This window comes from Ochotona princeps, chromosome 1 (genome assembly GCF_030435755.1).
Source record: "Ochotona princeps isolate mOchPri1 chromosome 1, mOchPri1.hap1, whole genome shotgun sequence".
NCBI classification, from domain to species: domain Eukaryota; kingdom Metazoa; phylum Chordata; class Mammalia; order Lagomorpha; family Ochotonidae; genus Ochotona; species Ochotona princeps.
In genome coordinates this window covers 164,044,528-164,061,226 of record NC_080832.1, presented here as the reverse complement: position 1 = coordinate 164,061,226, position 16,699 = coordinate 164,044,528, and the positions used below count along the sequence as shown (strand labels likewise).

The 16,699-nt window shown below is 55.9% G+C and overlaps 1 protein-coding gene across 2 annotated transcripts in view; it reads left to right on the top strand.

The window, feature by feature from the left end:
- The window catches only part of SLC22A23 (solute carrier family 22 member 23), a 148,074-nt gene extending 131,691 nt beyond the window's left edge, over window positions 1-16,383 (top strand). For both annotated transcript variants that reach the window (XM_058668357.1, XM_058668360.1), the window contains 5 exons: window positions 3,544-3,646; window positions 5,106-5,338; window positions 6,369-6,401; window positions 7,316-7,439; window positions 15,875-16,383. In XM_058668357.1, coding sequence (XP_058524340.1) covers window positions 3,544-3,646; window positions 5,106-5,338; window positions 6,369-6,401; window positions 7,316-7,439; window positions 15,875-16,232 — 851 coding nt within the window. In that variant the 3' untranslated portion in view covers window positions 16,233-16,383. The remainder of the gene's footprint in view (window positions 1-3,543; window positions 3,647-5,105; window positions 5,339-6,368; window positions 6,402-7,315; window positions 7,440-15,874) is intronic.
- Window positions 16,384-16,699: the final 316 nt, after the last annotated feature.

The window sequence follows — 16,699 nt, the reverse complement described above, 5'->3', positions numbered from 1 at the left end:
ACCCTGATCCAACATCCTGTGCATGTCCTGGGAAGGCACTCAGGGTTGGAGAACCTGCCCATCCTGATGGAGACCTAGCTGGTCCTGATGGAGGGCCTCATGGGACATAGCCGTGTCTATTCAGCAACAGCCTGACTGCCAGACCAGCTCTGCTGTGGCTTGTCATTTGCCTACTTTGATTTCTTTATTGGGAAGGCAGAGTTACGAACACACAGAGACAAGAGAGATCTTCCATCTGCTGGTTCGCTCTCCAAATGACCACAGTGGCCACGGCTGGACCAGGCTGAAGCCAAGACCCGGAAGCATCTTCCAGGTCTCCCACTGGGGTTCAGAGGCCCGAGCACTGCTGCTTTCCTAAGTACTTTAGCAGGGAGCTGGGTCAGTGGAACAGTCGGGACTCAAACCAGTTAGTGCCACATGTAGAGGCTCAGCCCACTCTGGCACAGTGCTGGTCCCCAGTTTACCCATTTTCTGAAGAGTCTTGTGCTGGTGGCCATGGCTTCCCCACCTCTGTTCTTTCTCCTCCACCTTGTCTCCTGTTCCTCTCTTGTCTGGCCTTGGTTTGTGTCTCACTGAGAGTATGTCACCAGTTTCCCTGTTGCTCACGCGTTAGTACTGCCTACGGGGATCAAAGTGAAGGTGGTCCAGCTCCCCACCAAGCCGGCTCAAGTGCCCTGTGCCTCCCGAGGCAGACACCCCACACGGCCTGCTCCCTGTGCCGTGCTCAGAAGCCTGGGGTAGATGCCACTCACACCCGCTCTCCAGACGGGGAAGCCGTGCCCTCCTTCAGGGCGCTGCAGGACCCTTTGCCCTCCCTGACTGGTGGTGACAAGCTAACAGGTGTGCCGTCGGCCCAGTGCAGGCCTAGAGGGACCCCATGCATTTGTATAGCTCGTGTCAAAAGTAGCGCGTTTTCTCACTTCACAGATGACAAACTGGGTCCCAGGGGGAACCTTTCCAAGACCCCAGAAGAAACAAAGCCATGGATAGACTCAAACGCCATACATACTAGGTTTTTTCCCTGCACACGCAGGTCCATGATAAAATATGCATACAATAGTAATTGCAGCAATATATTCTAACACAATATTTTTAGGCTTTCCCATGTGGACTGCGGTTGACCATAGGGAAAGTGAAACTGCAGGTGCGTGGGGACACAGCCTTTGTTGAGGCTGGTCAGAGCATCACTGCATCCCAACTTGGGGTCCGGACCACACAGAGGCCAGATGGTGTTGGGTATCAAGCCAGGTCCGAGCGGGCTTCAGGGTGCCTGGGACTGGTGGTGGACTGGTCATCCAGTGGCTCAGACACCCTGCCCTTTAGGGCCTCAGGGAGTCAGCCCAGAGTCCTCACAGTGAAAGGCTGTGGACACTTGTCCCAGATGGTGGGCTTGGCAGTGCGAGTAGCAGAAACTCTAACAACATATCCAGGAGCCTGGAAAGTTTTATCTAATTCCAGTTGGAGTAACGTGATTATGCCTGTGGATGATGGCCGATTCTACTGACTGGGCTCCAGGGTCTCATACTTTAACAGAGACAAACAATTCAGGGAACAATGTCATTACAGTAGTCTCATGTGTACGGTTCAATAATGTATTAGCAGCTAGGTGTGGGCACGTTCAGAAAGAACTTGAAATATCATGCTATTAGACACTTCAGTTTTCTTCCCAGATGCTCTCCCTGGTGAGAAAGTGTGGCTGTTGTGGCTGGTTTCTGATGTTTTCACTGGGTCTAAGATTATCTTTGAAACACATAAAATGGCCAGGCTCTTTAAAAAATACAGTCATGTGGGCCCAGCGTGGTTGCCTGGCAGCTAAACTCCTCACCTTGAACACACCGGGATCCCATATGGGCGCCGGTTCTGATCCTAGCAGCCCCACTTCCCATCCAGCTCCCTGCATGTGGCCTGGGAAAGCAGTCGAGGACGGGCCCCAAAGATTTGAGACCCTGCACCCGTGTGGGAGACCTGGAAGAGGTTCCGGGTTCCCGGCTTCGGATCGGCACAGCACCTGATGTTGCGCTCACTTGGGGAGTGAATCATCGGACGGAAGATCTTCCTCTCTGTCTCTCCTGTCTGTATATCTGACTTTGAAATAAAAATAAATAAATAAAGAGGAAGTGGCCAGCACAGCACAGAATCACCATATTCCCATCCATACATTCTGTTTCCACCGTTGCTAACATCTAATTTCCACACTGTACAAGGGTCAAGATTAAGGCACTGGCCTCGGCACCCTGCTAGTATAGAGCTGTTTCTGGAGTGTTCCGGCCACTTTGGGGCTGTGGTTAAGCAGGGTCCAGGCCTGCCCCTGGCCATCACTTCTCCCCTGTAACAGTGTCTCAGTTAACTGTGCGTTCCATGACCTCCCCACTCCCATGTCATGTGTCAATGCCATAGCGGGCATTGTTGGTCACATCCCTTGAGTCTGTCTTGCTCAACTTGAAAATATTTGACCATTAAGTAAAGCATGCACGTGAGGAGGTTTCAGAAAGCGGTAAAAGGGACCAGCCTTATAGCACAGTGAGTGAAACCACTGCCTGCATTCTACATGGGTTCCAGTTCAAGTCCCGGCAGCTCTGCTTTCGAATCAGCTCCCTGCTAATGTGCCTGGGAAGGCAGCAGGACGTGGTCCAAGTGCTTGGGCCACTGAGACCCACATGGGAGACACAGATGGAGTGCCAGGCCCTTGGCTTCAGCCCGGCCCAGCCCTGGCCCATTGTAGCCACTTGGATGAATCAACAGGTTCAATATCTATCTCTCTCTCTGCCACTGTGCCTTTCAAATAAATAAATCCTTTTTTGCGTGAGTTCCTTGTGGTGCAAAAACTCTTTCAGGATATATGAAAAAAATTCTGCCTTGATTCCAGAGTACTGTGCATTCCAGTGAACTCACGGCCCTATCATTCCATTTTGTTACCCTCACCAGTGCGCACACACGTGTGTGTGTGTGTGTGTGTGTGTGTGCATTCCTGTTGCTTTACTGCTGTTCATAGTGCCATGTGCTCTGGGGCAGTGTGAGGGAAGCAGCCACGGTTGCAGCCAGTGAAGCCCCACCTAGTTAGGGGACCAGTGAGCACATGGCTTTCCCAGGTGCAGCTGCAGGTGGCACAGACAGCGCAGCCCCTGGAAAGACCAGGGCTGTTGGTGTGACTTGTCTGACAGCCGCTGGATGCCTCAAGGAGCCTGCAGTGTCACCACTCAGTGCTATCCTGAACTGAGTGCCCCACTCGAGCTCATGGCACTCATGCACCCAAGATTCCCTGCCAGAGCAGCCATGGGGACTGCCATTGGCAGCACACACTGGCCCCACGGGCTCCCGGAGAAATGTGAGCTACAAAGTTCTAGCCTTGTGAACTCAAGGTCCCGAAAGCCTGCACCCTGTCCCCGGGCTTAAAGCAAATAAAATGACTTTCTGCCCACATCCTTTTTCCGTGGTGCTGAAATGCGGACTTGGGCTGGAGCTGCCACGGTGCACACGCTGACCCCTCCCAACCACATCCTACCCCATCCCAGTCCCAGGACTCACGGCATCTCTTCCTTGCAGAGCTGGAGAAGGAGCTGTCCCGGAGGCCCAAGAAGGTGTGCATCGTGAAGGTGGTGGGCACCCGGAACCTGTGGAAGAACATCGTGGTCCTGTGTGTGAACTCGTGAGTTCCAGCCTCGGGGGCTGTGTGGGAGGAAGTGCAGAGGCGGGGGTCTTGTCCCCAGCCCAAGCCGGACCGAGCCCCTCGCCTGCTCTCTGCTTAGGGGTCTCAGGGAGCATGGCACCCCCAAGCGGAGCCTCCTGGCAATGGGTCTGACAGATGACAGGAGCTTGAAGATGCTGCCTTGGCCCCTGTTGGGGTGGAGCCTGTGATGGGAGCTCCCTTAGCACCCGGCCAGGGAACCAGTCCACCCACGATGTGCCTCCTTCTAGGACGACATGTGAGGCTTTCCGAGTCCTGTCTCAGAGAGATTTGAGACGAAAGGGGTGGCCTGCAGCTGACCCTATACGCACGCACACACACACACACACACCCTGTAGGTGATGGGGATGACCCAGTGTGAGCCCAGATGCTTTCTAGGAGCCCCCCTCCCATGCTGCTCCACCCACAGCCTGCCATGGCCCCAGTGCACCTGTACCTTCTCAGCTCAGTGGATATCTGGAAGGCCATTGCTGTCGCCATGCTGGCTTTGCTAGAGTGCTCAGGGTCGGAGGTCACGCAGGGGTTTTCCACCTGTTCATGCGAGGTGTCAGGGCAGGGTCAGGGAGCTCTTCTTCATCAATTCTCTGTGTCAGGGTGCCAGGCTCAGCTCCCTCTGCTGCCAGCATAGGACAGTCTCTGCCTGTTGCAAACCGCATCCCTGCTGATGGCAGTACTGAGACCTGGGCCACCAAGGGACCAGCCTCAGCCCACAGCCTCACACTGCCCGGGCTGCGTGAGGTCCTTGTTAGCCCTGGACACAGCCACTCTGCCGCCCTCTAGGCTGTCCCAGATCACAGAGGTGAAAGATTGCCCTGAGCCCTCAGCAGACCTAGAGCCCAGGAGACCACCTGAGCTGAACCACCTTCCAGCTGGGGCCTCTGTATGAGGAATCCCGCCCTTTCTCTCAGCCCCCTGGGTTCCCAGGAGCACCCGTGTTCGTGCCTGCTGAGCAGGGTGGACACACGTTTTCCCACCAGGCACTTACGCCCCATGCAGGAACGACTCGGCGTGAACTCTAAGTTGGGACTGAGTCCCCTACAGGCCAGCTGTCTGCCTGCAGCCCAGCTTCTCCAGAAATACATTAGGTGGAGAGCGGCAGGGCTGGGTGACATGGGGGGGCAGTTCTCTGGATAAATCTCCCAGATCCCAGAACCCTAGTGACCCAAACAAGTGGCAGACACCCAGGCAGACGGGCACTCTTAGAGGTCCTCTCTGATCTGGCAAACGGGCATGGCCGTGACTCTGATGGTGCCATGCCGAGATGATGTGAGTTGTACATGTTCCATCACAGTTTCACGTTTGGTGCCAGCATACTCGGAAATTCTCTTGCAACCCCCCATCCCTGCACCAGGCCAGAGAGCTCCAGGGGCGGCACCGTCACAGCCACCCACGCACCTCCCGGTGTTGCGTCTCTCCGCAGGCTCACGGGCTTTGGCATCCACCACTGCTTTGCCAGGAGCATGATGGGCCACGAGGTGAAGGTGCCGCTGCTGGAGAACTTCTACGCCGACTACTACACCATGGCCAGCATTGCGCTGGCATCCTGCCTGGCCATGTGCCTGGTGGTCAGGTTCCTGGGGCGCCGGGGAGGGCTGCTACTCTTCATGATCCTCACGGCCCTGGCCTCACTCCTACAGCTCGGGCTCCTCAACCGTGAGTGCGCTGGGGAAGGGGCTGGGTGAGGCTTGTGGCATAGCCGGGGCCTGAGATGGGCAGCTTGAGGGAACTGCTTTGGGGCAGGACAAGGCTGCCTCCAAAGGAGTACTAGACCTCCCTCCTCCTTTGCCCCAGCTGTACAGTCATCCCACCCTCCTGAGACCCACCCCCAGGCTTGCCAGTCCTGGAGGCTGCTGTTCCACTAATGGGCATAAGCTTGTTTAAGGGGAGGGCGTCCCCCTATGAAGCTCTCCTTGGGGCCACAGGATCTTCTCCGCAAAGGCAAAACCAGAGGATCCGTGCAGCCCCCACCCCTACACCCCAACACTGGTGTGTAGCCCTGCCAGCGTTCAGACCAAGACTGCTGAGCCGCCTGCTGTCCCATGCCCCAGCAGCGTCCCCTTGGGATAGGCTCAGGGCACTGCGAGGGCAGAGGGTAGATGCTGGACTTGGGGAAGGCCCCTCCTATACGCAGGTCCCAGCAGCCTTTGTGGGGCGCATGCCAGCCGACCTGTAAATGCACAAGGAGTTCTCCCTACCTTGAGCAGGTCCTAATGCATCTGTCCCTTGCTAGGATTCTGCCCTCACTGGCAGCGGGGCCTTACCTGTCCCCTGCCTATGCCCAGCTCCCTGTGGCAGGGGCCATCAGCCTCCAGAGCATTCCAGATGCCCTCCTTAGCCCTGAGTGGCAAGCCACAGAGCTGAAAGCGGGCAGAAATGCAGCCAGTGTGCCTGGCCAGGTCCTCCCTGTGACCTGCTGCGCCCCAAAGACAGCAACAAAGCCAGGACACCTGCCCCTTGGCCCCAGAGTGTCTCTGTCTAAAAGGGCTCCAGTTCCCAGAGGCCAGCGAGACTTGCAGCCCCTTCTTCCAGATTTTTGCTTAGTCAGGCGTGCACCCCACTGGAGGGGGGTTGGCTTAGAGACGGGTCACATGGGAACACGCCACAGCAACTCTGCCCCTAACCTGCCCTTTTCCCCTTTCCTTCATCCTTGTCCATGCTCTGCCGTCAACGCCCGCCGGCCCAGTGATTGGAAAGTACAGCCAGCACCCGGACTCAGGTGAGCCGCGACACGCGCGCCCCTGCGTTCTCGTGACTGGCGGACCCGTGGTCTCACTGCCTCTCTTTCTCCCCCTCTTGCCCTCCAAGAGCTGCAGCTGAAGTTGGCCGTAGGTTGGACACTATACATTTGTCTCCCTCGCCCCTCTTGCTGTCGCTGCAAACAGCTACTCATGCTTTCCCTGGTTTTGCGTGGCTTCGGCTTGCATGCTTCCCCATGCCTGTCCGCCGTCTCCTGCCCCTCAGCACTCCGCACTCAGCACGGCAGGGTGGGGGAGAGGAACCCTGGCCTGACGCTGGTGTAGTTTGCTACATGGCCAGTGCCAGAGCAAATAGCAGAAGGCTCCTGGAGAGTCGGGCACCTGGCTGGGCTGTGGTGCCAGGGGAAGCCACCGTGTCACGTGCTCGTGGCACTGTCTGACCACAATGGACAGCAGAGCCACTGCCCTACCTTTCCGTGCTATCCCTGCACCTGCCTGGCCAGTGCCCCACCCTGGGGTGGGTGTGCAGGGGTGGTGCCCACCTGCTTCCCATGCGGCCCTGGGTGGGGCTGGCTTGGGCTGCACATGGGCCCACAGCGGCACGCAGTGCTCCGTGCTGATGCTGCCTTGCACCTGTCAGCTCGTTGGCTTCTCCGGTCACTGCTGACAGAGCTGCCCTGTCCCCCGGATGTGTTGCTCATGGTGAAATGGCCCAGGCTCTGTGGAGGCGGGGCAGGAGGGTGCTGACACTCGGGAGATCACCCCCCCCCCAGCCCTCCTACACACTGTGAAGCAGGCAGCAGGGAAGGGTGGGGCGAAGAGTGGGGTGCCCGGGTGTGGCCGTCGGCCTCCCTGCTGCCCGCCTGCCTCCCTCTCTGTCAGCCCTCTGTAAGCATGCCCAGCTCACTGCTCTGTTCTTCCCGTTTCCCTGTAGGAATGAGCGACAGTGTCAAGGACAAGTTCTCCATTGCATTCTCCATCGTGGGCATGTTTGCCTCACACGCCGTGGGGAGCCTCAGCGTGTTCTTCTGTGCCGAGATCACCCCCACCGTGATCAGGTGCGTGACGGGGCCGTGCGCATGCGTGTGGGACTGTCTCCTAAAGAATGAAGGTATGTGGCATGGCAGCTACCCAGCCTGGCTGGGTCACCCAAACACGCTGCCCAGGTACCAGGGACTCCCTTGAGAGAGCTCAACCCTCAGTCGCTGGAGGCAGAGGGAGAAGACGGCTCTTGAGGGCAGTAGCTGGGAAGTGGGAGGGCTGAGTGGCACACTTGAGTCCATTCTGTAGCCACAGTTGGTGTTGGCAGCGCTGTTAAAAGACCTTAGCCACAAGCAGAAGGGAAGGAGCTCTTCTTTGGTGGCCTAAGACACTGATGTCTCTAACTCAAAGGAAAGCCTCAGACAGAGGAGCTAGAAGGCTGAAATCTCTGGATACAGCAGGGCTTCAAAACACTCGTGGAGCGCGCATTGGGGCCAGCAGTCATGGCACAGTGAGGTGAGCCCTCGCTTGGGCTGCTGGCATCCCATCTCAGAGTACGGGCTCAAGTGCCAGCTGCCCTGCTTCCAGTCCAGCTCGCGAATTCTCCTGAGCAAGCAATGGATGATGCCCAAGTGCTCAAGCCCTTGCCATCCACCCACTAGGAAGACCAAGATGAAGGCCCAGCCTCCGGCTTCAGCCTGGCACAGCCACGTCTCAGGGAGCCCTGTGGGGAACTCAACCCACAGGTGGAAGATCTCTCTCTCAAGTAAAAGAAAACTTTAAGAGAAATGCATCTTATGAAAAAACTGTGCATGAATTCCAAAGGAAGTGTTGCACCAGTGTGCGCAACATTTAATTCCATGTCCTAAAAATGCTTGGCAGTGGCCTCACATTCCTTCCAAGTCCTGTGCGTGGTACTAGTGAGGTGCACAGACGGCAGCCTGGCTCTCAGGGCTTGTACTTCCACAGTCCTAGCTGACAGGTGTGCTTGGGTTCCCGCAGTGAGGTGCCATCCCTGGGCACGTGGGGCTGTATGTCTTGTCCTGCCACCACGATGGGTGGGAGCCTAAGGAAGGAACTGTGGTCCAGCAGCCCAGTGTTTCAATACAGTCATTTTCCTGGTACTTAGCATGTATGACCTCCTAAACAGTGTATCTGGATTAAATCACACCAAATCTTGTTTTTTAACTTATTCATTTGAAAGGCAGAGTTACATACAGAAAGGAGGAAAGAGAGAGAGAGAGAGAGAGATCTTCCATCCCTGGCTTGCTTTGCCAAAATCGCCCTGATAGCCAGAGCTGAGCCTGGTGGAAGCCAAGAATCAGAAACCTCCACCAGAATCTCCCAGGAGGGTTAGCGGGGAGCCAGACCGGAAATGGAACAGCCGTGGACTGGCAGTGGTGGCTTAACCACAGTGTCTGCCCCCGTACCAAACTTTTTGAAAGTTTTACTTGTAAAATGTTTGGAAGCCCAAGACAGGAGGAGGGAGGGGAAAAGGGAAGAAAGGAGAGAGACTGGGAGAAGGAGAGGAGAAGCTGAGAAAAAGGGCAGGAGAGGAAAAAACAGGGAGAGAGGGCGGGGAGGAAGGAAGGAAGGAGAATTGTGTTCAGTGGTTCACTCCCCAAATGCCTGCAACGTTTGAGGCTGTGGAGCACACGTGAGCAGGAAGCTGGGTCGGGGGCAGTGGCAGGGCTCAAACGCAGGCAACTCCAGCATGAAATGTGGGCGTCCCAGTGATGCCTTACCCACTGTCTACAACACCCACCCCTCAAGTTTTTAGCATTTCTAAGGCGTCAGCCCTTGGGAGCCTGCACGGTCACTCAGCTGGGGGTTCCAGTGCGGAAGTCAGCAGCCCAGCTACACACCGTGATGGGGCCAGCACAGGCCGCTCCTCGGGCCTGTCCCTCCACATTTTCAGTGGACAGGCAGCGAGGAAGCAGTCTTCCAGCGCAAGCCTTGCCTCTGGGGCCGCGTTGGACACTGTGGGGACTTGGTCTCCCACCTGCACTGGGGACGTGTCCTAGGGCAGGCGCAGCTCGCCCAGGGCGCCCTTTCCTCATCCCATGTCCTCTCTGTGTCCAAGAAGGCGCAGAGAGGAATCCTAGAGCAGAAGCCCTGGTTCTCCCCTCCCACAGCCTCTGCGTGGCGGTGTGCGTTTCTGGGGGTGCCACTGGCAGTGGGCAAGCCTTCCCTTCCTCCGTGAGCGTGCTTGGACCGGAGGAAGGGCCTGATCCATTTCCTCCCAGGAGGACGATTTAGAGATGGAAGTTGAACACACGTGTTGCGAGGCTCAGCCTGCCAGCACGACAGGCAAGGACAAGGATTTGACCTTGAAGTCTTTGTGTGTGCAGAGGATGAAAGGAAGCAGAGGGAGGCCCGAGGGTTCTCCCCCGCCGGGCTGGGACTGTCTGGAGTCGCTGCGAGGAGTGGCGCTTCTGGAGCTCTTCTCAGCCCAGCCACCAGACCGTGCACAGAAAGGGTCACCCACTGCGTTCCCAACCTCACAGACAACAGCCCAGCTCAGCCAGACAGCTGGCCTGGGGTCTGCGAGTTGGCCCTCCTGCCGTGCGGGTGGAGAGCAGCCCTGCCGTGGGCGGTGTCCACGTGGGCCTCCTCCGCCAGGCCTCCTGCTTCTGAGCCAGCTCCCTGCTGGCGCATCCTGGCTGGGGCTCCTGCCATCTCTGTGGGAGACCCGGATGGAGCCCCAGGATCCTGGCCCAGCCCTGGCTGCTCTGTAGGAATCTGAGGGGCCCACTGGGACAAAAGCGGAGTGAACCAACAGGGTGGGAAGTCTGTCCCCATGCTCCGGTCACTCCGCCTTTCAAATAGATACATAAATCTTCTGCAAAGATTAAGATGCCTGGACTGGCTGGAGACAAGTAGCAGGACGGCTCGTCTTGCCTTGCGGAAGTCTTTCAGACCGAGGTCTCCTCAGGCACCTTCAGGGGTGTCCGTCACAGGGCTCAGTGCGCAGGGTGCAACCCCCCAGCCCCGTGGCACGGGTAGCAGTGCCCTGAGGGTGCTGGAGCAGCTGGTGACTTTTTAGGGGGCAGACCCACATCCATCCCCAGCCCTCACGCACACCAAGCGGCCAGGCCTGGGGAAAACTTGGTAGTGGTGACCATGTGGCCCAGTTTCCCCCAACCCCAAGTCTGTGCAGTCGGGCTCCAAGCTCTGCCCACCCCCTGCCCCCTTGCAGAGCCCCCAGCCCTTGCCGCTAGATTGTTCCTTCAGACAGGTGTCCTGACTGGTCCTGACCTCTGTGTGTGCTCCTGTCATCTCAAGCAGAGGCACCGGGGGTAGGTGGCCTGTCGTGAAAATGCCACCTGCTGGCCACTGGCCGCCTTTTACAATATGTATCTTACCAAACATACAAAAACCCTGCTATTTGGTAGCTCAGGGACCAGAGATGCCGCCCTGTGTCTGCAGGGGGGCCCCACTGTGATCCCAGGGCTCACGTACCTGTGTGGTCCCGGACGTTAGAGTTTCCCTGGCTTGAATCTCATGGCACCTACTCTGCTAGGAGGTGGTGAAGACAGAGAGAATGAGCAGAGCCTCACTGAGGGGTCTGCACAACAGAGCCCCCCAGTGCAGAGCCGGGGCATCAGTTGGGGGCAGGGGACACTGCGTCTGTACTGGGCTTGCTCCCCACCAGCCCCGTGAGCACCACAGCACGGCGCCTCTGAGCTCAGCATCCACAGTGACTTACAGCGCACAGGAGGGTGTGAGCTCCCAGAAATGTGGACACTGCTCCGTTTTACACAGGGAACTTGCTGGGACGCCTATCCCAGCCTCCTCAGCATGCCCAGGGGTCACCGAGGCAGTGCAGGACCTGGCCTGGGGTACCCCAGCCTCCTCAGCGTGCCCAGGAGCGACCAAGGTGGTGCAGGACCCAGCCCACAGTGCCCCCAGCTTCCTCAGCACACCCAGGGGTGACCGAGGTGGTGCAGGACCTGGCCCAGGGTGAATGGCAGTTGACCTTATTATCTTCCTGGACCTATTAGATGGTTCCACTTAATTTCTGTGGGAAAAAAATGGTACAAATATGGCTGCATCCTTAATTTTTTTTCACAGAAAGTAAAGAAAATATGAAGCAATGCAAAAGTGGAAGTGGAAAATGGGAGGTTTGTTTCTTGCTTAAAAGATGGCGATGTCCACTTTGGGCAGCGTCCACTTTGGGCTGCATGCCTGGCTTCAGAGGCAGAGCAGCAGAGGGATTTCATGAAACGGGTCCCTGCCCAGATGCCGTAGCAGCCAGGTCCGCACCAGGTCACGCCGGGAACCTTGAACCCTATCCGGGTCTTCCACATGGATGGCGGCGTTTGAGCACTGGGTCACCTTCCGGGGCCTTCCCAGCCGTGTCAGCAGGGAACTGAGCTGGCTGCAGAGCGGCTAAGCCGCAAACCATCACTCTGACGTGGGACGCCAGCCTCATGTCTGTGAGCGGCTTCCATGTCTGTGCCCCGAGATCCTGGAATTCTTCACCCAGCCTTGCTGTTTCTGACAAGTATGCCTGTAAACCAGTCTTTCAATCCCTAAAGTTATTTATATGTTAATTGTGGGCACAATCAAGATAGCCAGTGGATGCAAAAGTTCTTGTGCAGCTAAAACAGGAGGCTGGGCTTGTTCTGCCCTCTAGTGGCGATCTGGAGAACAGCAAAGTGCATTTTGGGGGAACTATCCCTTGTACATCACGATCCCATTCAAGAGAGAAACAAAATCAAACTCTGAATGCCAACTGCTACCAAAAAATGATCCTAAAAATACTGAATAATTTCATGGAATCTTTTTTTAAGGATTTATTTATTTTTATTGAAAAGTCATATTTACATGGAGGAGACACAGAGAGAAAGATCTCCCTTTCACTGGGTCACTCCGTAAGTGGCCACAATGGCCAGGGCTGAGCTGATCCGAAACCAGGAGCCAGGTGCTTCTTCCGGATCTCCCAAAGGCACAATGAGCTCGCACCTGCTGGGTCACCCTCCTTGCCGCCCCGCTCCTGCCCCGCCCAGAGGCCTTCAGTGGCTGAGGCTGGGCTGAGCTGAGGAGGGGTCCCACTCCAGGGACCCACTCAAGCCTCCGTCAGTGCCTGCCGGGGTCCGCTGAGTCAGGAGCTGGCAGGCACCTGAGCTGCCCCCGGGCTTGCCCCACAGCACGCTGCCTTTGCTAAGTCCACTCTGACTGGTGATAAAGGATGCTAACTGGTCCAGCGACGTGGAGTACGACCCCGTGGTGTGCTGTCACACAGCTGCCAGCACAGATCAGCATCACCAGACACGGGGAGAATGCAGTGCCCTCGGCCTTGGTGGCTAGGATGTCACTGTGTTTCTGTTCCGTTGTAACCTGGGATCCCCATCCTGTTGGCCTAGGTGTCATTATGGGGTGCGTGCCTGTGTTACCCTCATGTCATATGCATATACATGTTGCATATTATTGACACACAGGCATTCTTATAAAGATTTATTTATTCGTGTCAAAAGGTAGAGATACAAGGAGAGACAGAGGAAGATCTTCCATGCACTGGTTCACTTCCTAATTGACCACAAGAACCAGGACTGGGCCAGACCAGAACCAGGAGCCAGGAATTTCTTCCAGGTCTCCCACTGGGTACAGGAGCCCAAGTACTTGGTCAGCCTCTGCTGCTTTCCGAAGCCATAAGCAAGGAGCTTGGTCAGAAATGAAGCAGCTGGGACATAAACCATCGCCCATATAGGATGCTGGCATCGCAAGTGGTGTCTTTATCCACAAGGCCACAGCGCTGCCTCCTACCTGTGTATTCTTAATGATTCAGAAATGTATTTCACTGCTTTTGGCACAACTTGTTAATGTAATGTTATTCATTCGATGCGGTTTACCTCGTGTTATACAGACTTCAGTCCGGTGCTAAGCATTTGCCCTCCCTTGGGGGCCCAATTTCTGCCTCTCTGTATCACCAGCCCTGTGAGCAGGGGTGCCCTCCATACTTAGTGCAAAGGGAGGGTAGGCGGAAACCAGGGAGGTTTCAGAAAAATGAAGTCTGACCTCAGAGACCCCAGATGTATCTCCTCGCCTCGCATCTGGAGTGTCCCTCCCATGTCCTGTGGCTTCCCTAGAGGACAAGAGCCATCGGAAAACAATCACACGGCTATTTTAGCAGCCGAACTGCTCATCTGAGAGATGGTTTCGATCTCCTTTTCTTTATACTGGCCATCTATATTTAACTTGAACTGACCTTCCTGCCCCAAAACCCGCGTGACCCACAGGCATCCAGTATTCACCAAGCACTGTGTGCCAGCCGATGTTCTAGGCAGGCATCCTTGCCCTTGACGGGTTTGGGCGACAAAGGAAGAGCACATCGACTCAGATCCTGGCAGGCATGGGTACCAGGTGTCTCACTGGAACCTTCTACCTGGGAGTGGGAGGCATGGACACCAAATTCATTGGAAGCACGAGGCAGAGGCCTCTGTCTGCCATGGCAGGGCTTGGGGACGCACTAGTGGAAAAGCCACGGGAGGGGAAGCCACAGTGGCCGCGGCCCCCTCTATCAAGCCCTGAAGCCTTCTGGTCCTTGAGTCTGCTCCCTGCTCTTCACGGTTCTGCAGGACTCCACTGCCGCTGGCTAGCCCCTTCCTCAGCGCTCTGCAATACCACTCCGTCACCCATCCCCAAGCCAGCTCTGGGAAGTCAGGGCTTCCGGCAGGTGCCAACTCAGGCTCTGGAAGGTGAAGCTGTGCCCAGTGGAGGAGCCAGGTTGAGTCATGCTCATAGCCACAAGCCACTCTCAGCTGGGTAGCAAGAAATGTTTAATTTGGAGCTGGCTTCTGGACTCTTTCGTGCGTGGGTTTGCCTGAAGCTGCGCCAGCCCTGACAGACATCCCTGAAGCCCTGTGCGTCTCACGTGGGGTGTTGTGGAGTGGATCTCACTGCATTGAAGCTGTGTCTCTCATGAGAGCTGGGTCATCTGGTGACGTGGAGTCAGGCCCCACGGGACGCCGCAGTGGGCACAGTCCTTTTGGGGAAATGTCTACTCGAACCCTTTGCCAGTGGTTTTTTTTTTTAATTAGCTATTCAGGTGACCCAATACAATACATAATGACATATATTTTTAAAGATTTATTTTTATTGGAAAGGCAGATCAGATTTAGAGAGACAGAGAAAATTTTTCCATCCCTAGTTCACTTTCCAAATGACTGCAACGGCTAGAGCTGAGCCAATCCAAAGCCAGGAGCCAGGAGCTTCTTCTGGGTCTCCCATGTGTGTACAGAATCCAAGGCTTTGGGCCATCCTCGACTGCTTTCCCAGGCCACAAGCAGGGAGCTGGATGGGAAGTGGAGCTGCCGGGACATGAGCCGGGGCCCACATGGGATGCCAGCACTTACAAGGTGAGGATTTAGCCATGGAGCCGTTGCTGCGGGCACTGCCAGTTTTCAAACAGGCTTTCTTTGGGAGTTGTTTAGGTCGTCTAGACTTGTCCTGGGAGCTCTGTGGACATTTTCTTCACGTATGTGCGACGCACATTTCGGAGAGTGGTGACGCCTGGCTGATCAATTAGCTATTTCCATGGGTTTGGATTTTGGTGCCAACATTTTGTGAACATATTCTTCCAGAAGTTTTAACTTTTTTGTTAGATATTTTACTGTGCCATTGTCCACTTGTTAAAAGGCCATCCCTGGGCTCCACTGAATTTGCCTTCCTCAAACAGCAGCCGAGCACAGGCGTGGAGGTTTCTCTGTGCTGTCTCGCTGGCTTGTTGGCACAGCAGTAAACGCATGGACTTAATTCATGCAGCGTTACAGTAAGTTTTGAAATTGGGCAGTCAAGTTTTTCAATTCTAGTCTTTTTCAAAATTATCTCTCGTCATGCCAAGTCCTTTGCATTTCTATATACACTTAGGATAGATAATTTTCTTAAGCCAGGATTTTTTGTCCTAATTTCTTGGAGAAGCAGAGAGGCAAGGTAGGCACACGCGTGCCACCATCCACCGGTTAACTCCCCAGAGACTCAGCTGTGCTGGGCCGGGAGTCCACACAGGTCTCCGGCAAGAATGAGGAGCCCAGTTAGCTGTGCCACCACTGCTCCGTGCCAGGCTCTGTGTGAGCAGGAAGCGTCAGGAGCCACAGGTACCCTCACCAATGTCCCAAGCTCCCAGCCCAGGCTGGATCTGGGGAGGGTGTTTGGGAGGATCTGCCATCTTCACAGCACTGAGCCTTCCGACCCAAGAATATGGAATGTCTCTCATTTTGAAATTTCTCAGCAATGTTTTTCCTGTGTTAGGCATGCAAGTCTTGAATATTTATTTCTAGGCATTTTCATTCGTGGGTTGTTGGTGGTTTGACTTTCATAGTAGCATTATCGATATACCACTCAAAAATAAGTAAAAAAAAAAACTCTGGATCACGTAGAGGGTCCAGATGAGCCAAAGTTTGGGATGCTCTGTTGGACACAGTGTGTGTTGCCCGTGGTCCAGTGAAGCCATCCCCTCCCCCAGGCTGCCCCAGCTGCTAACTCCTGTGCACTCTGCCTTCCCCTGCAGGTGTGGCGGGCTGGGGCTGGTGCTGGCCAGCGCCGGCTTCGGCATGCTGACGGCACCCATCATTGAGCTGCACAACCAGAAGGGCTACTTCCTGCACCACATCATCTTCGCCTGCTGCACGCTCATCTGCATCATCTGCATCCTGCTGCTGCCCGAGAGCAGGGACCAGAACCTGCCCGAGACCATCTCCAACGGCGAGCACTACATGCGCCAGCCGCTGCTGCCGCACAGGAAGGGCGAGCAGCCGCTCCTGCTCACCAACGCCGAGCTCAAGGACTACTCAGGCCTTCACGACGCAGCCGCCGTGGGCGACGGGCTGCCCGAGGGCACCACGGCGAATGGCATGAAGTCCATGTAGCCGGTGTACCAGTGTCCCCTGCCGGGGAAGCTGAGGCCCCGGGGTGTCGCTGACCAGGGCTGGGGCCGGGAGAGCTGTCCGCTCAGTCCCAAGAAGAACTAGATAACCCTTCAAAAGCTTGATTTTTCTGCCATTAAATGTTTGTTATTTATTTTGGTCATTTTTTTAATGAGAAGCACTTTATTCTCTCCACTCACTGATCAGAAAATTGAAGCCCACCCCCCCCACTGGCCACTCCAAGGGAAGACAGTCCCGAGTGACCGACACAGTAGACAGTCCCCTCCTTGGAGGCCAGCGCTCCCCAAGCTGCCTGCCTGTGGACAGACGCGCTGCCCCTGTGGAACGTGTCCAGGACTGCGTTTCAGAATGATGCATAGCCGTTAGGATTTTGTTAGCATCCGTGTGCGGTTTCTGAAGATTCTGTCCTTTCTGTCTGTAAGGTTTCCGCTTCTGTTCCATGTGCTGGG